Source organism: Fibroporia radiculosa, assembly GCF_000313525.1.
Source record: "Fibroporia radiculosa TFFH 294 genomic supercontigs, scaffold15474, whole genome shotgun sequence".
Classification (NCBI taxonomy): domain Eukaryota; kingdom Fungi; phylum Basidiomycota; class Agaricomycetes; order Polyporales; family Fibroporiaceae; genus Fibroporia; species Fibroporia radiculosa.
The window spans coordinates 44,769-58,577 of record NW_012133489.1 but is presented as its reverse complement, the minus strand read 5'-3'; the positions used below and the strand labels follow the sequence as shown (position 1 = coordinate 58,577).

General features: G+C 49.7%; 5 protein-coding genes across 5 annotated transcripts; 2 read left to right on the top strand and 3 right to left on the bottom strand.

Annotated features, from left to right (window-relative positions):
- Nucleotides 1-203: 203 nt before the first annotated feature.
- FIBRA_07701 (uncharacterized protein) lies at nucleotides 204-1,298 on the bottom strand (the record flags this gene model as incomplete). Its single annotated transcript, XM_012329373.1, has 4 exons — nucleotides 204-592; nucleotides 735-883; nucleotides 946-1,219; nucleotides 1,265-1,298. The coding sequence occupies 4 exons, from the start codon at nucleotides 1,296-1,298 to the stop codon at nucleotides 204-206; spliced, it is 846 nt and encodes a 281-aa protein (XP_012184763.1).
- A 447-nt stretch (nucleotides 1,299-1,745) lies between these two features.
- FIBRA_07700 (uncharacterized protein) lies at nucleotides 1,746-3,573 on the bottom strand (the record flags this gene model as incomplete). The annotated part of the gene is made up of 5 exons (XM_012329372.1): nucleotides 1,746-2,291; nucleotides 2,341-2,436; nucleotides 2,487-2,941; nucleotides 2,994-3,264; nucleotides 3,322-3,573. 5 exons carry the CDS (start codon nucleotides 3,571-3,573, stop codon nucleotides 1,746-1,748), a joined length of 1,620 nt encoding a protein of 539 aa, XP_012184762.1.
- Nucleotides 3,574-3,832: 259 nt separating this feature from the next.
- FIBRA_07699 (uncharacterized protein) lies at nucleotides 3,833-5,269 on the top strand (the record flags this gene model as incomplete). Its single annotated transcript, XM_012329371.1, has 5 exons — nucleotides 3,833-3,855; nucleotides 3,912-4,050; nucleotides 4,110-4,200; nucleotides 4,253-5,078; nucleotides 5,131-5,269. 5 exons carry the CDS (start codon nucleotides 3,833-3,835, stop codon nucleotides 5,267-5,269), a joined length of 1,218 nt encoding a protein of 405 aa, XP_012184761.1.
- A 617-nt stretch (nucleotides 5,270-5,886) lies between these two features.
- FIBRA_07698 (uncharacterized protein) lies at nucleotides 5,887-11,164 on the top strand (the record flags this gene model as incomplete). The annotated part of the gene is made up of 22 exons (XM_012329370.1): nucleotides 5,887-6,161; nucleotides 6,213-6,402; nucleotides 6,452-6,483; nucleotides 6,534-7,526; nucleotides 7,583-7,739; nucleotides 7,793-8,230; nucleotides 8,287-8,532; nucleotides 8,593-8,621; nucleotides 8,680-8,689; nucleotides 8,744-9,068; nucleotides 9,124-9,333; nucleotides 9,386-9,735; nucleotides 9,783-9,860; nucleotides 9,915-10,098; nucleotides 10,152-10,305; nucleotides 10,356-10,397; nucleotides 10,453-10,499; nucleotides 10,553-10,611; nucleotides 10,663-10,674; nucleotides 10,735-10,861; nucleotides 10,916-10,963; nucleotides 11,019-11,164. The coding sequence occupies 22 exons, from the start codon at nucleotides 5,887-5,889 to the stop codon at nucleotides 11,162-11,164; spliced, it is 4,152 nt and encodes a 1,383-aa protein (XP_012184760.1).
- A 291-nt stretch (nucleotides 11,165-11,455) lies between these two features.
- FIBRA_07697 (uncharacterized protein) lies at nucleotides 11,456-13,006 on the bottom strand (the record flags this gene model as incomplete). Its single annotated transcript, XM_012329369.1, has 9 exons — nucleotides 11,456-11,666; nucleotides 11,726-11,952; nucleotides 12,007-12,108; nucleotides 12,162-12,182; nucleotides 12,234-12,247; nucleotides 12,300-12,573; nucleotides 12,628-12,727; nucleotides 12,778-12,850; nucleotides 12,916-13,006. 9 exons carry the CDS (start codon nucleotides 13,004-13,006, stop codon nucleotides 11,456-11,458), a joined length of 1,113 nt encoding a protein of 370 aa, XP_012184759.1.
- Nucleotides 13,007-13,809: the final 803 nt, after the last annotated feature.

The window sequence follows — 13,809 nt, the reverse complement described above, 5'->3', positions numbered from 1 at the left end:
TCCGGCGGATGCAGTCCGAGTCGAGACGGGTGTCAATGGTCACGTATAAGCTGCATGACACCGCCGATCCGGATGTCCAACATTTACACGGGGTAGAGCCAACACGCCTCCGTTCCCACCGTCGCTACGAATTACATGGTTGTTGAGAATATCGCGCAATAAATGCCAGATACATTCAGCTGGTTTGAATATCTAAACACAACTCATTCGTCGTGATCAAAATCCAAATCCTCCGCCACATCCTGCCAGGCGTCCAGCGACTTGAGCAAATGCCAGCACTTCTCCCTCACGGTCGCATACGCCGTGCGTCCCAGGACAAAATAGTCCGCCCACTCTTTGCCTTGTGCCTTTCCCTCCCCCTTCACCGCGTCTACCAAGAGCGACATGCCCTTCACCGGGTCTCCCCTCACCTCCGCCTTGGCTGCGAGCTCGGGTAGCACCCGAACACGGACTTGGTCGTAGTCACGGATGTCCTGCCTCGAGACACATGGAGAATTCGCAATCCCACCCTCGACGCGAAACTCGCCCGGAATGGCGATGAGGACCCGGATGCCGAACGGGCGGAGCTCAGCCGCATACGTTTCTGCAAACGCTATTACAATTTTTAGTCAGTGAGTGTGCTGTTCGAATCTACATGCATGTTCATGCCTTGGATAGCGGCTTTCGATGCGCCATAAAAGCCGGCCATCTGGACGGAATCAAGAGCAGCTCATTGCAAGATCCAACTCAACCACTGACCGGTATATCGCACTTCCACCCCATGCGGCTTCCGACAAATATAATCGTCCCAAAACGGCGCTGGCGCATATGGGGCAAAATGGAGTTCGTGACATTCAAGGTTCCAAAGACATTCGTCTGAAATTGTTCAATAGCGGCGGCTGAGCTGAATGCCCATAATCAATATATGATGCTGTATCCAAATGCACTGCTGGGGAATTCACACACCCGCCCTCCTCCAACGTCGAAGGTAGCGCACTCCCTGCATTGTTCACGAGCACGTCTATGCGCCCCCACACACCTAGCGCTTCATCGACCCTCCCCTGCACTGTCTGCAGATCGCTATCCATGTCCAGTTCAAGCCACCTCAGACGTCCCCGATCGTCCTCCGAAAGCGACAACTCGAGAGAGCGACGATTGAGACGGCGCTCTGCCGCTACAACATAGTCTCCCCGAGCAAGCACTGATGCAACAAGTCGCTTCCCGAGCCCCGAGGTCGTCCCTAGTGGGAATCAGCACTGACAGGTCGCAACTCGAGTATACTTACCAGTGATCAGCCACACAGACTTCGCGCCGTCCATGGATGCAGTGGATGCGGAGCCACCGGACAGGAGCCCCACACATCCTTATTAAGTTGTGACGGGCGCAGACAGAACACTCATCGGCGCGCGCAGTCTTGTCCGCCGCTCCCCCTATCTGTCGATCAGGCTTGTGCTCGAGTCGTACGCACTCACAAGAGTGATCGCACGGAACGGAACCGCATGGGGCGACCGTATCGTAGATTCGAACAGGAAGAATGAGGAATTGCCTCTGAAGGATATAATGCCCGTTTCGCCATCTGTCTTCATCCAACGTCCCAACTTGTCGTTGAGATTAAGGAAGTGAGTCACAGCAGGGATGTGGATTAAGAATGTCATCTATGCACTATTAGTAATCGATGTCCCTACACCAGCAAGTATATATCCACACGTATCAGCAGAGGAAAGGTATAAGCTAAACGCACCGCCCGCCCACACGTCTCCCGATCACTATCGCCGCTTGTTGAGCACCTTAATGCAGGACGCCTTGACGACGCTCGCAGCCTTCTCACAGTCCTTACGCGACATGGCAGCGCTGACCGCCAGCCGTATGCTCGGGCGAACCTCGATGAGTTCCTGTCCGCGCAGTCTTTTCGCTCGTGTAATCAGGACGCCCTGTGCAAGAGCATCTTCAACAATCTCTTGGAGCAATCGCTCTTCTTCTGTTGCATCGAACTGTGGTGCATCGCGCGGCTGGACGGATGTCGGCTTGGAATGTCGTGATGGTGACGCAGGCGTCATCGGAGTCATGGGTGTCATCGGAGGCGCAGGTACAGACGAGGGGCCAAGTTTGATGTGAATAATGGCGCTTGCAGGATGGGATGGGATGGTGATACAGTCCACCTTGTCGAGGATAGCGCGAACTGCCCGAACGTTCTCTTGCAGCGTACTCATCAGGGATGGGGTGTTGCGCAAAATGTTGATAGACTCTGAAGCAGCTACGGCCATCATCGGCGGCATGGAGGCCGAGAACACGTACGCAGTACCGTTAATGCGCTGAAATTATGAAGTTAGAAATGTAAATGCTATATGAGTTGGAACATACCTGGTGTCTGACCACAACGTCGGAACCAGCACAGAAGCCACCGCATGCTACAAGCCCAGTGGCAGCAGAACCTACGAGCATATCTACTTGGGACGCCTACAAGGACTCGTTTATAACTGAGATCAGCCAATGAGCAAACTACTTACTGGAACGTTGTAGAGCTCAGTGAGCCCACGGCCAGTCCGCCCCACGCTTCCGAATGATAGGCTCTCGTCGAGAATTATGCGGTATTTATACTTGAGCTTCAGCTCAACCAACTTCGGAAGATCAGACATAGCACCATCTTGATCGAAGATACCCTCGGTGACAATGAACCGCCTAGTAAGAGGAGACTTGCGCTTGATGTGCTCTTTCTCCACGCTTTGGAGTACATGCTCTAAGCTGTCCATGTCATTGTGATCGTACCAGCGCACCGTACACCGCGAGATCTGTAGTCCTTTCTGGATTGCGAAGTTCACACCACGGTCGGCGACGATGATATCCCCACGTTTGCAGAAGGCTGGAATGACCGAGCTAATCGTCGAGAATGCCTGCGCGTACATAATAGCACCTTCTGTACCTAAAAAATCTGCAATGTCCTGTTCCGCCTGAATCTGGACACCTATGAACCAGTCAGCCCCCTCTCCACTCGGCATTCCTATGCCTTCACTTACCTTGGTTACCGTAGAAACCGGGAGGACCGCAACTACCCAAACCAAATTTACGAAGAGCTTCGACGCAGCGCTCTTTAATTTCCGCGTTCCCAGAAAGTCCAGAGAAGTTGTAGCTTGCAAGATTGAGTACTGTTTTGCCATTATTGAGCTTAGGCTTGGGACCTGTGGGACCCGAAATGATGGAAACCGCGTCGAGATCAGCTTGCTCAGTGGCATCGAGAGCCGGGGCAAGCGGCTCAGGCGTCCATTCGTGAACTAGTTCGTCAATTTCCTGCCAGGTCATCTCATAAGGCACAGATATCCGCTCGTATGCATGTGACAGACATACATGTTCGTCAAATTTAATGAAGTGTTTGCTTTGGGATTCTCCATGTGTACGCGATTGCAGGAGTGTCCTGATGGCAAAGATGATGAGGATGACCTCGAGAAGCGTCCGACCCGGATCGTCTCGATGGGATTCCCTGACATAGCGAGCGATAACTGCGGAACCAGGAAGTTTGTAGAAATTCGTCTCGATGACCTCCACTGAGTGGGAAACAAGCGCAAAAAGTGGATCCAAGCCTGACTTCGCGATGCTCATTGTGCTCGTAAACACCGCGGCGGTCGAGGAGGAGGTGACGGTGACGGGACGGTGATGAGGTTGCACAGCGCACTCGGGAATAACAACAGAGAGCCTGGGAACTCAAGGTACCGGAGACGCGTCTAAAGAACTGGGACCTCGGACACCCCAAAACTGATTTGCTCTCCAGATCCACCTGAATTTCGGGATTGTGGTCCTCTGCCACTTTTTTCCTCACGACGCCCCCATCTTCAAGTGTCTTGTCCATGTCTACTTTTCTATGGAAGAAAAACGCGCCAAAACGTATGTTCCTGGGTCTCTTCTTGGATGTTTGCTTCGCTCTGACTACGATGGTGCAGCTTGGAGGCGCTGTCGACATTTATTCAGTCGCAGAAAGCGTTGCTAAAACGCACACAGGAGGACATTCACCGATTGCAGGAACTCCGTGAAGAGATTTCCTCAAATGCTGAGAACACTCCGGACTCATTGCTGAGAAAAGTGCGTGAGCCTGGTACATTTCGGGTTCCGTAGTTTATGATTATACATGTCTGTTACAGCTAGCATCGCCTTCATTTGCATTAAACAATGAGAGAGACATAACCTCTTCTGTTGTGAAGAATCTGGATTGGACTGTCTTTCAATCATGTGGTATAGTATTTCGCCCTCCTGTGCTGTATGTCCTCTCACCGCACCTGATCAGACCCGACACCCTTACGGGATTTCGCATCCAGCATACGGGATGCTCGTGCAGAACAAGGGCGTCCGCATTTGACTCAAAAATCAGAACTTTCCGACCTCCAGAAGCTCGTGAAGGATAGGCGAGAGAGTATTGTGGACCCCGTCTTGGCTGTATACAAGTATCTTGATGAACCGCTTTCGGACGTGGAGGAGCAGACACAGAATCCTGAAGAGATAAGACGTGCCCGCGAACGCGAGAATATTCGTGAACTCAAGAAGCGGATGATCAATAGCGAAGCAGCGGTTCCCGTATTTGCCGGATTGCGACGACCCGTTGCATCTAACGGGGTGTTCATTCGGAGGGATCAAGACGACGAGAGCGCGGATGTGGACATTTCGCTCGCAGACGGAACTCCAGGGTTGAGCGAGGCAGAGCCGTCGGTCTTTGAAAATACTTCAGAGGTTCGAATGGATGTGGATACTCCAGCTACATCCATGACGTCTCCCGCATCAGTTGTCTCTGGGCTCCCATCATCATATCAGGTCACACTCGACAGGCCTGGCCGCAACCCGCAACCGGCCAAGAGGATGCGCGAAAAGGATTCTAACCCGGCGAAATTGTCTGTCATGCACAAACGGGCCCGAAACTCTCTTGTCAGGTCGATGCCAAAGACAGAAGTAGAGGTCCCCGAGTTCCCCGAAGAACCAGAAGAGCCGCCTGGCAAAACGCACAATCAAAAGCGTAAAAACAAACCGAAATCGGAGACGTACAAGCAGGCTTGGTCCGTATCGGAGCAGCATCTTCTCGAACGCTTGTTAGAAGAGATACCCGATGGCGAAAAGAATCGGTATGTTGTTCATGCCGCTGATCTCATACCTCGACTTTACATTTGTTTCTAGATGGGCGAAGATTTCCCAAGCTATGAATGGACGCCGCACGGCGAGACAGGTTGCCAGTCGAGTACAAAAGTATTTCGAGAAACTGAAACGCTTTGGTGTCGAAATTGGAGGCAGCAGTAGTACTGCTCGGACGACATAGTGTTCATATAATGTTGGGTTACTGCTAACCCTTGCTGCTCACAATCTACTGTGCACTTATTCTCGCGTTATCATCTTGTTACTTTTGTTCGATATAGCATCGTAGATACTATATTTGTCCATCATATACTCTACGAACAACATTTCTTTACGCACTTGAAGCTTTGAGAATGACTTGGGTGCGTATGCAGCTGAGATTCTTGCGAGTCTTGAGATATGAGACATTCACTGAGGTCCGGCTATTCGGCACCCATTAGAGGCCCGGATATCATCCTCTCGGTGTGGCATCGGGCATCGCGCGGGCACGTCCTACTGGCACTTGTATCATTACTCACTCCAAAACGTTTATTACGTTACTTTCTCTGGCACGATATACCCAGTCGCTCAATATTCAGCGCATAACATTACACAAAGGTAGAACGAAAAATTTTGGCGCAGACCAGGGAACGGGTCTATTGGAACAACTGTATGTGTTCGGGGTCTATCAGAGCATAAAAGACGTGTATGTGGTTCGTTGTCTACTTTGACACTCATCTTAGGTCATGAACTCTTGCCATTCGAGACAGGAACGTCAGCCGAACCATCGTACGGAAACTGATCTCGCAACATTCGCGAGGAATGGCGAACCGAAGATTGAACCGCGTTCTTCATGAGCTGGCTCCGCCGCCGCAACCCATTGGCAGTCTCCAGCTAGGCGATATATCATATCAAGTCGAATCAGCTCAGCTATCTTCGCGCTTACCTCATTGTCACGATGTTCTCTTAGATGTCAAGGACCCCTTCAACCTAGAGAATTTACACTTCATGTTGCAGAAATATTTACTCGGACAAGATATATTCCTTTTGTCACAACCTGGGCCTTATGCACGACGATTGGCTATGACATTCTGCAGGTGAGTCCTTACTGAATCTACAACGTGCATCCTGACAATATCATTCGACAGTCTCATCAACTCAGAATATGAGCATATTGCTTTACACCGTGACGTTGGAGAAACCGAGCTCAAGCAGGGCAGAGAGATCCAAACAGGAAGAGATCTTGTTTATATTGATAGTGCTGCTGTACTAGCGGTAAAGCATGGGCGCATCCTCATCATAGAAGGGATAGAGAAAGCGGAACGAGGAATAATGCCTGTATGTTGCCCGTAGCATCATGAGGCGTGTTCTCATGTTTTGTACTCAGGTTCTCAATAATCTGCTAGAAAACCGAGAGATGTACGTAGACATAATGGTTGTCTTCTACGCGCTCTAAAAACACTCTAAAGGAACCTTGAAGATGGCACCCATATCATACATCCGCACCGATACGAGTTGGTAGACGCCACCTCAAGTAACGACGCGATTTTTATTCCCGCTCACAAGAATTTCAGAGTCATTGCTATCGCGGCGCCAGTGCCCCCGTATCCTGGATATCCGCTCGATCCGCCTTTCCGTAGTCGCTTTCAAGCTAGATTTATCGACCCAGTGGGGTCCCTCCTGGCAATCCATCCCTCCTCATCTGCGCAACTCACACCTACTGCCAGTACTCTCTTCGAGAAGCTGAGGAACATTATTATCACTACGCAATTTGCCAGTGAAAGTCGTCACTCAGTCGATGCAGTGGCCAAATCGTCTCTTCCCGCTTTCCCTCAAACCGCACTGACGAAACTATATTCTCTGTTGTCTACGTTCCCTCCGCCGCCACATATTTCACCCGAACAGCTTGCTAGATTGATGCTCACGCTTCATCCTGCGCTTATATATGCGCCCTTCGTTGCATGGGCTATGCTCTCAAACCGTCTGGAAGAAGCCGGTCTAGGTGTTCTGGGCAGTCCGTCTCTAAACGGCAACGGCGACCACCTAGGTCTTCTTGGATACTCAATATCTCACGTCGAGCGGCTCAATGAACAGACTATTCGAGCGACTTTCGATGGGCCTTCAAATTTACCGCCCGTTTCGGTCGAAGCGAAAGCTGGTCTGAAATCACTTCTCCCGTTCCCCTTCACCGAATCCAACCGGCTTGGCTTCTTTGCCACCGAGAGGTTCATGGGTCTCCTGACCTCGATGCTGCAAGTTCATGCACTGGGATGGGATATACTCTTTGTACCTCCTGCGGTCCCAAGTACCGCCTCGTGTTCTACCACTTTCCTGGTGAAGGCATTTGGTGCGGTCTTAGGTTACGACACCGAAGATTATCATATGTACAAGGAACTTGGTGGAAGGGAGCTTATCATGCGCCGTAGGATTGAGGATGAAGGTGCAACAACATGGGAGCCAAGGTCAGAGCTTAGGTGAATACAGCTCTGCCTAACCTCACCACTCCCGTTCTTTTTAGCACCCTTGTCGAAGCTGTATGGGCTGGTAGGCTTGTACACATGTCGGGGATTGATGTTATTGGGTCAACGGCGGGTTCACTTGCTCGCCTCATGCAGGATAGAGAGGTGGAGCTTTGGGAGGGCCAACGACTTGTTCGTGAAGCTTCCGATGCAGAGGTGAGGTTTATTCGAGTGAGAACTGTCGAAATATTTTTTGAGTCTGATTTTAGCAAGCAAACGACGGTCTTTCTATTGCTCATCCTTCATTTCGAGTTATAAGCACAGCTTCAAAGTCTCTTCCACTGAAGGACTGGCTTTCAGATGAACAAGCCAATATGTTCTTCCCAATTGCGGCACAGCCGATGTCAAGAGAAGAGGAATTCATGATTCTTTCAAAAACTGCATGTTCATCGATGTTGTTAAATACCCTACTGTCTTTTGCGGAAAAGTATAGAGCAAGCATGACATCGGATTCAGTGCAGAAGAATAGGAAGCTTGGGACGCGCTCTCTTGTCAGGATGGCCCGTCGTATCGCAGAGTTCCCGGACGATGATGACTTGTACACAATGATCAGCCGTGCAACTTTGGCGGAGTTCTTGCCTCCAACAGAGACAATGAAGCTCGAGGAGCTGCTCGCGGAAGCTGGAATCAAGAAGCGTACACCTGCTGTGAGTACAAAGAATCCGATTTTTCCATGTCCATGTTTACCTCATTGCACGCCCAGTTCAACCCTTCACCTGTTGCCCAGGAACATGGTATCTTGTTCCCCCCGTCTAGCGATCCACTCACCCAGAACACAAAACCTGTCTTCATACAAGCCTTCGACAGGTCTCATGATCTGGAGGGCGTAACGTCGCATGTTCCACATATGGATCATTTTTATGACAACAGCCTGCAAACGGGACTGATGCGCGACCTAGCCGTCGATATGGAATTGCTCGGGGAGCATCTCGTTCTATTAGGCAATCAGGTATGATTAGACAGTCAGTATGATCAATGACCTGCTCAAGCTTTAATATATATTGTCTAGGGTGTAGGAAAGAACAAGGTAGTTGATCGGTATGTTTGCCTTATGCAATCGCTCCACGCTGCGCTCACGCTGATACTTTCCTGTTAGATTGTGTCAGGTAAAGATATCCACATTCACTAGCGAGAACGTAACGCTGATAATCTGGCGCTAGCTGTTAAGACGACCACGGGAGTATATCCAGCTGCACCGAGATACCACGGTAAACCAACTAATGTTCCGGACCGTCTTGGAGAACGGTATCGTTAAGTATACGGATTCTCCTTTACTCCGCGCTATTTCTCTCGGGCGTGTCCTCATTGTAGATGAAGCGGACAAGGCGGCGGAACACGTCGTGGCTATCTTCAGGAGTTTGGCTGGACATGGACAGCTGACCTTGCCTGATGGACGCCGAGTCCGCCGTGAACGTGAACGAGAATCGGATATCATAGTTCACCCCAGCTTCAGGCTAGTCCTACTAGCAAATAGGCCTGGATATCGTATGTTTCTTGAATGCCTACAGGTCCCATCGTCTCTGACTCTGACTTTGCGCAGCGTTCTTGGGTAATCACTTCCTGCAGGTTTTGGGAGACAATTTTAGCTGTCATGCAGTCACGAATCCCGACATGAGCAGTGAAAGGAAACTATTGTCTCAGCTTGCGCCAGATCTTCAGGAGGACATGATCCTTCGCTTGGTGGCTGTTTTCCACGATCTCCGCCATGAGTATGAAAGTGGTGCCTTGACATACCCGTATTCTCTCAGAGGTGAGTCGTAATCGACGTGCTATGTTCAGCCAAAATTATGACCGGACCACAGAATTAATCAACATCGTCCGCCATATGCAGTCGTATCCATCAGACTCGTTGGAGACAACTCTCCGAAATGTCTTCGATTTCGATGTATACAAGCCTGAGACATTTGACAAACTTACCGACATCCTGGATCATCATGGGTATGCCTACTCATTCATCCCGCTGCTGAGCTTATCAGGTACTAGTCTATCTGTGAAGCACCTAGGCATTGATGCTGCTCGAGAGAGTACCCAGAAGAAAGTCCTTGACCTGAAATTTGAGCCGAAGGGTAATACCGATCTTTCCGGACCCAAGCACGGCAAGGATGATCCCAATAACAAGCCTCACACTGGAGGGAATACGTGGGCTGGCGGAGTAAGTGGTCTCGGTATAAATGGTCATTCCACTTCATAAGAGCATAGACTGGCGGGCGCGATACCGCTGGCTTAGGTGGACGCGGTGGCTACATGCGTCTTTTTAAAGGTCACGATATCAGCCAGGTGAGTGGCGCGTTATATGGGAGAAGTACGGTACGGTCGAATAATACATTGCAGGTCTCCGACGCCCTCAAGAACAACGTGCCCGATCGTATCAAAGAGGAAGCCCGCGCAATGGCGCGGCAGGAGCTTGCCCGGAGATTAGAGGAATTGGATATGAGTGCCGGGGAAGCGAAAGGTTACGGGGCGCTTCTGACAGCCGTGCAAGCGCATATAGCGCAGCTCCATGATTTGCTTGAGAGTATGGACAAGTTGATTTGCCACATTCTAACGTCATTAATGTTGCCCTACTAGACCTTGCCACAAAAGAGGAAGAACGCGTATGGATCAAGCGTCAGACGGATGGCGAGCTTGATGAAGGCCGCTTGACTGAAGGCCTCACAGGCGAGGCCACAATCTACAAACGCCGCGGTATGGCAAAACCAGAGATGGGCCGTCCGCAAATCAAGTAGGTATCGTACCAATTGGCTCAGTATCGTCATTGATTAATATCTGTAGACCAAAGCGGATCAGATTTATATTTGATATCAGTGCTTCGATGTCAGTACGCCCCATTGATCAACCTGTCCATAAGATCTGACCAGAGCCTCTCCAGGTATCGATTTCAGTATGATGGCCGGTTGCGGAGAAGTATGGAAACTGGTAGGTGTACCATCATTGTATTGCATCTATTTGCAAACGGTAGTATATCTCAGCGGTCATGTTGATGGAAACGTTCAACCGAGTTACACGGAAAGACAAATATGTTTGGGATGTGAGTGATCGCATTCTCATTGATCATTCTGAGAGCTTGACACTACTTTAGATATATGGACACGTGAGTCGGAAAACACAGCACACCCTCCTGTATGGGCCTACTGAACTTACCTTTCTTCAGTCGGGAGATTCTCCTTCCATATGTTTAGTGGAGTCGGATAAGTTGCCCACGGAATTACGAGACCGATGGAAAGTCGTAGAGAAGATGGAGATGATCTCGCAGTACACTTTCGCTGGCGATTACACTGGTGCGTTTGGTGCCACCTTCCTCTGCAATGCATCCCTGCTCACACGAACTTCAGTTGAGGCGATAGATCAGGCAGTCAGTGAGGTGGCAAAGTTCGAGGCTGGTAAGTAGCAGCCTTCTGATCCCCACCCGCTAGAACGGCTGAGCTCTTGTCACAGATGATTGGTTCGTGATCGCCATTACGGATGCCAATTTCGGCCGTTATGGTATCACGGCAGAAGAGCTTCAAAGGGTAATGACGCGTCATCCGAAAGTGAATACCGCATTGATCTGCATCGGCGAAGGGGCGGAGGCATTATGGTAAACCGTTTCTATTCCCCCGTTGCCATCTGGTATAGGCCGAATAACGATGCACTTTAGGATTCCCAAAGCTCTTCAGGGTCGAGGCTTTCGTGTTTCTAACACAAATGATATACCTGCCGTCCTAAGGAGTATTCTTACCACAATGGTAGAACACTCATAGCAGTGGAAAGATTACAGGGTCGGTTTAGGGGATCAATATTAGACTATTATGCACGATTGCTCCGACAGAGCGGGTGGGATATAATTTATAGCGTTGTACAACATCCATGAGACCAATAAAACCCAGCACCGATCAGAGACTCTTACACAAAAGCTTACCGCGCGTAACCTGTGCCCTGCAGAGCTCAATCTCTGTGGGGACAGATAGCAGTGAGGCCAGGAGGATCCCAGTCGAATCAGCTATTCCAATAGATCCAATTTTGAACTCTCGCTCTTGCTTGGCACGTTCCGGGTCTGCATCTGGCGATGCTTGTTCCTGGTTGACATGATGGTACACATTGACACTACAGACCACTGGGATGAACATCGACAGCATCGGCATTGAGAAGAGACGGCTACTCACTAAGCCAGTCCGCCACAAATTCCTTCGATGCTGATAAGCAGGAACACGAATGTGAAGCTACGCCCTTCCAACCGTTCATCGAACACGCCAACAGCAGACTCAAAGGCGAGCAGACCCAAGATACAAAACTGGATGATGGCTGGTAGAGAGAGATACCTTGTGGGTAAAGGAGGGATCCCGGCTGATATGCTTGAACGGGAAGCAAACACCATTGTTTGATAAACCAGCTGGTATCAAAATCACTTCAAGATCGATAGCATATGAAAGCATGACGAACGCACCTGCCACAATGGATAGTAATCTCTTATGGAATAAATGATCTTGCTCATGAGCCAGTACTCGTCTGGAGAGGGTACCGGATAGACCAGGGTCGGAGCAATGCCCTTATCAAATAAACTTTCCAGTCTAATCGTGCAAACTAAGCATTAAGACACACCTGGTTGATTGTGTACTCAAACTACAGAGTTGTGAATGGTCAGACAACAATACAACATCATTTACTACCTACCAGATAGACACAGACTACAGAGCAACTTAATATCTGTGGTCAGATTTGAGAAGTGACCACACTTACACAGCGGCAGCATATACTCCGGTACTAAAGGCTTTACGAGTTGCCACTTATCATGAGCAGATAGTGCGACAGGATGCTTGATAATCTCATCGATTTCCGGCGTCGATAACCCTGGCCCCTGAGCACTTTCGTCAGCATCGCCCGTTGGTAGTGGTGCGTATTCCACTGCGCTTTCAGTAGCAGATGCGAAAGAAGAGGGAAGATTCGAGGGTGAAAATGAAGAGAAGCGAGGCAGAAGTAGGAAATAGGTTGCTGGAATTATAAGGGGTAGTATCTGAAACATAAATCAATCCACGGAGTATAAGATTGAACAGTGGGTACCACGAACTGATGAAAGTCCAACACCAACGCGAACACCTAAACTTCTGAGCTCCCACCATAAGAACGCACCAACCAGTCCTGCAGCACCTGTACCTGATGCAAAGTATCTAGGAACAATATATGAAGAAATATCATAATGAGTAACCCAGAATCGTACCCGACACTGTGGCCAGCAACCGACGGGGGATTGTATCTGGTTGAAAGCTGGAGAAATGTAAGTTCGCCAAGACCTACAGGGCGTTCGAGAATTGCATGTAAGTATCACATGTAGACATGAGCTGGATGAGAGACGTACCTGCTGAGAATGACGCGAAGCAGATTCCGAGGAGGCGCATATACAGGCTATCAAATGCTGATATAATCTGGAGTCTGGTCAGGATGCCCATCTTCAAGATAGGCGAAGAGATGTCGTACGATCATTCCACACATGCTAGCCAAGCAGCACCCAATCAGACGTCGAGCATAGCGTATTCGGCCTTTCAATAAATATGGCCAACCCAACTTAGAGAATATCGAAGGAAAGATGTTGCAAAACGCGATTATTCCTTTTGGGGTGGACGGTGGGACTAGATCTAATGCTGCCGAGAGGATGATAACATATAGCACTGGGCACAGTCGTTTAGATTTCATGCACCGATGACCGATGAAATCGATGAAATGTTTATCTCATACCATTGTTTATCAGTCCGAATAGGAAGAAGGAGAGTCCCAGTTTGAATAAAGCTCTACGAGTGTCTAATCACAAGCGCGTAAATCAGTAAGTCGATGGTGAGCAGAGACCTCACTACGTCTCTAGCGGTCCGAGGGTACTGTCAATGAGGGAAGCCGAGGAACATCTGCAGATTGCAAACGTCCTCTTCCCGTCCAGTGGCTATACAGTAGCGGCACTGCTCACCTTTTGACCCAGATTGTCCTGGTGAGAGTAAGACCTGTGCCTCATCTGAGTCGTCTGAAGACATGCTTGGGGCTCCGGGACTATCGTTGTTCCTATGAAGATTCGCCAGTTCGTGGTATTCTGATTCAACAGTGGGCAAGTCTGGTCTTGTAGCCACGGCGGAAATGATCATCCACCTGAGGCTGTAGCTAGATCCAAGAGTTGTATTCCAGCTGCCAGAGCAAAGAGAGTAGTACTCTGGTTTGAAATAGGCCTGAATCCAGCGCAGAGTGGAGACGATGGGCGTCGAAGGCC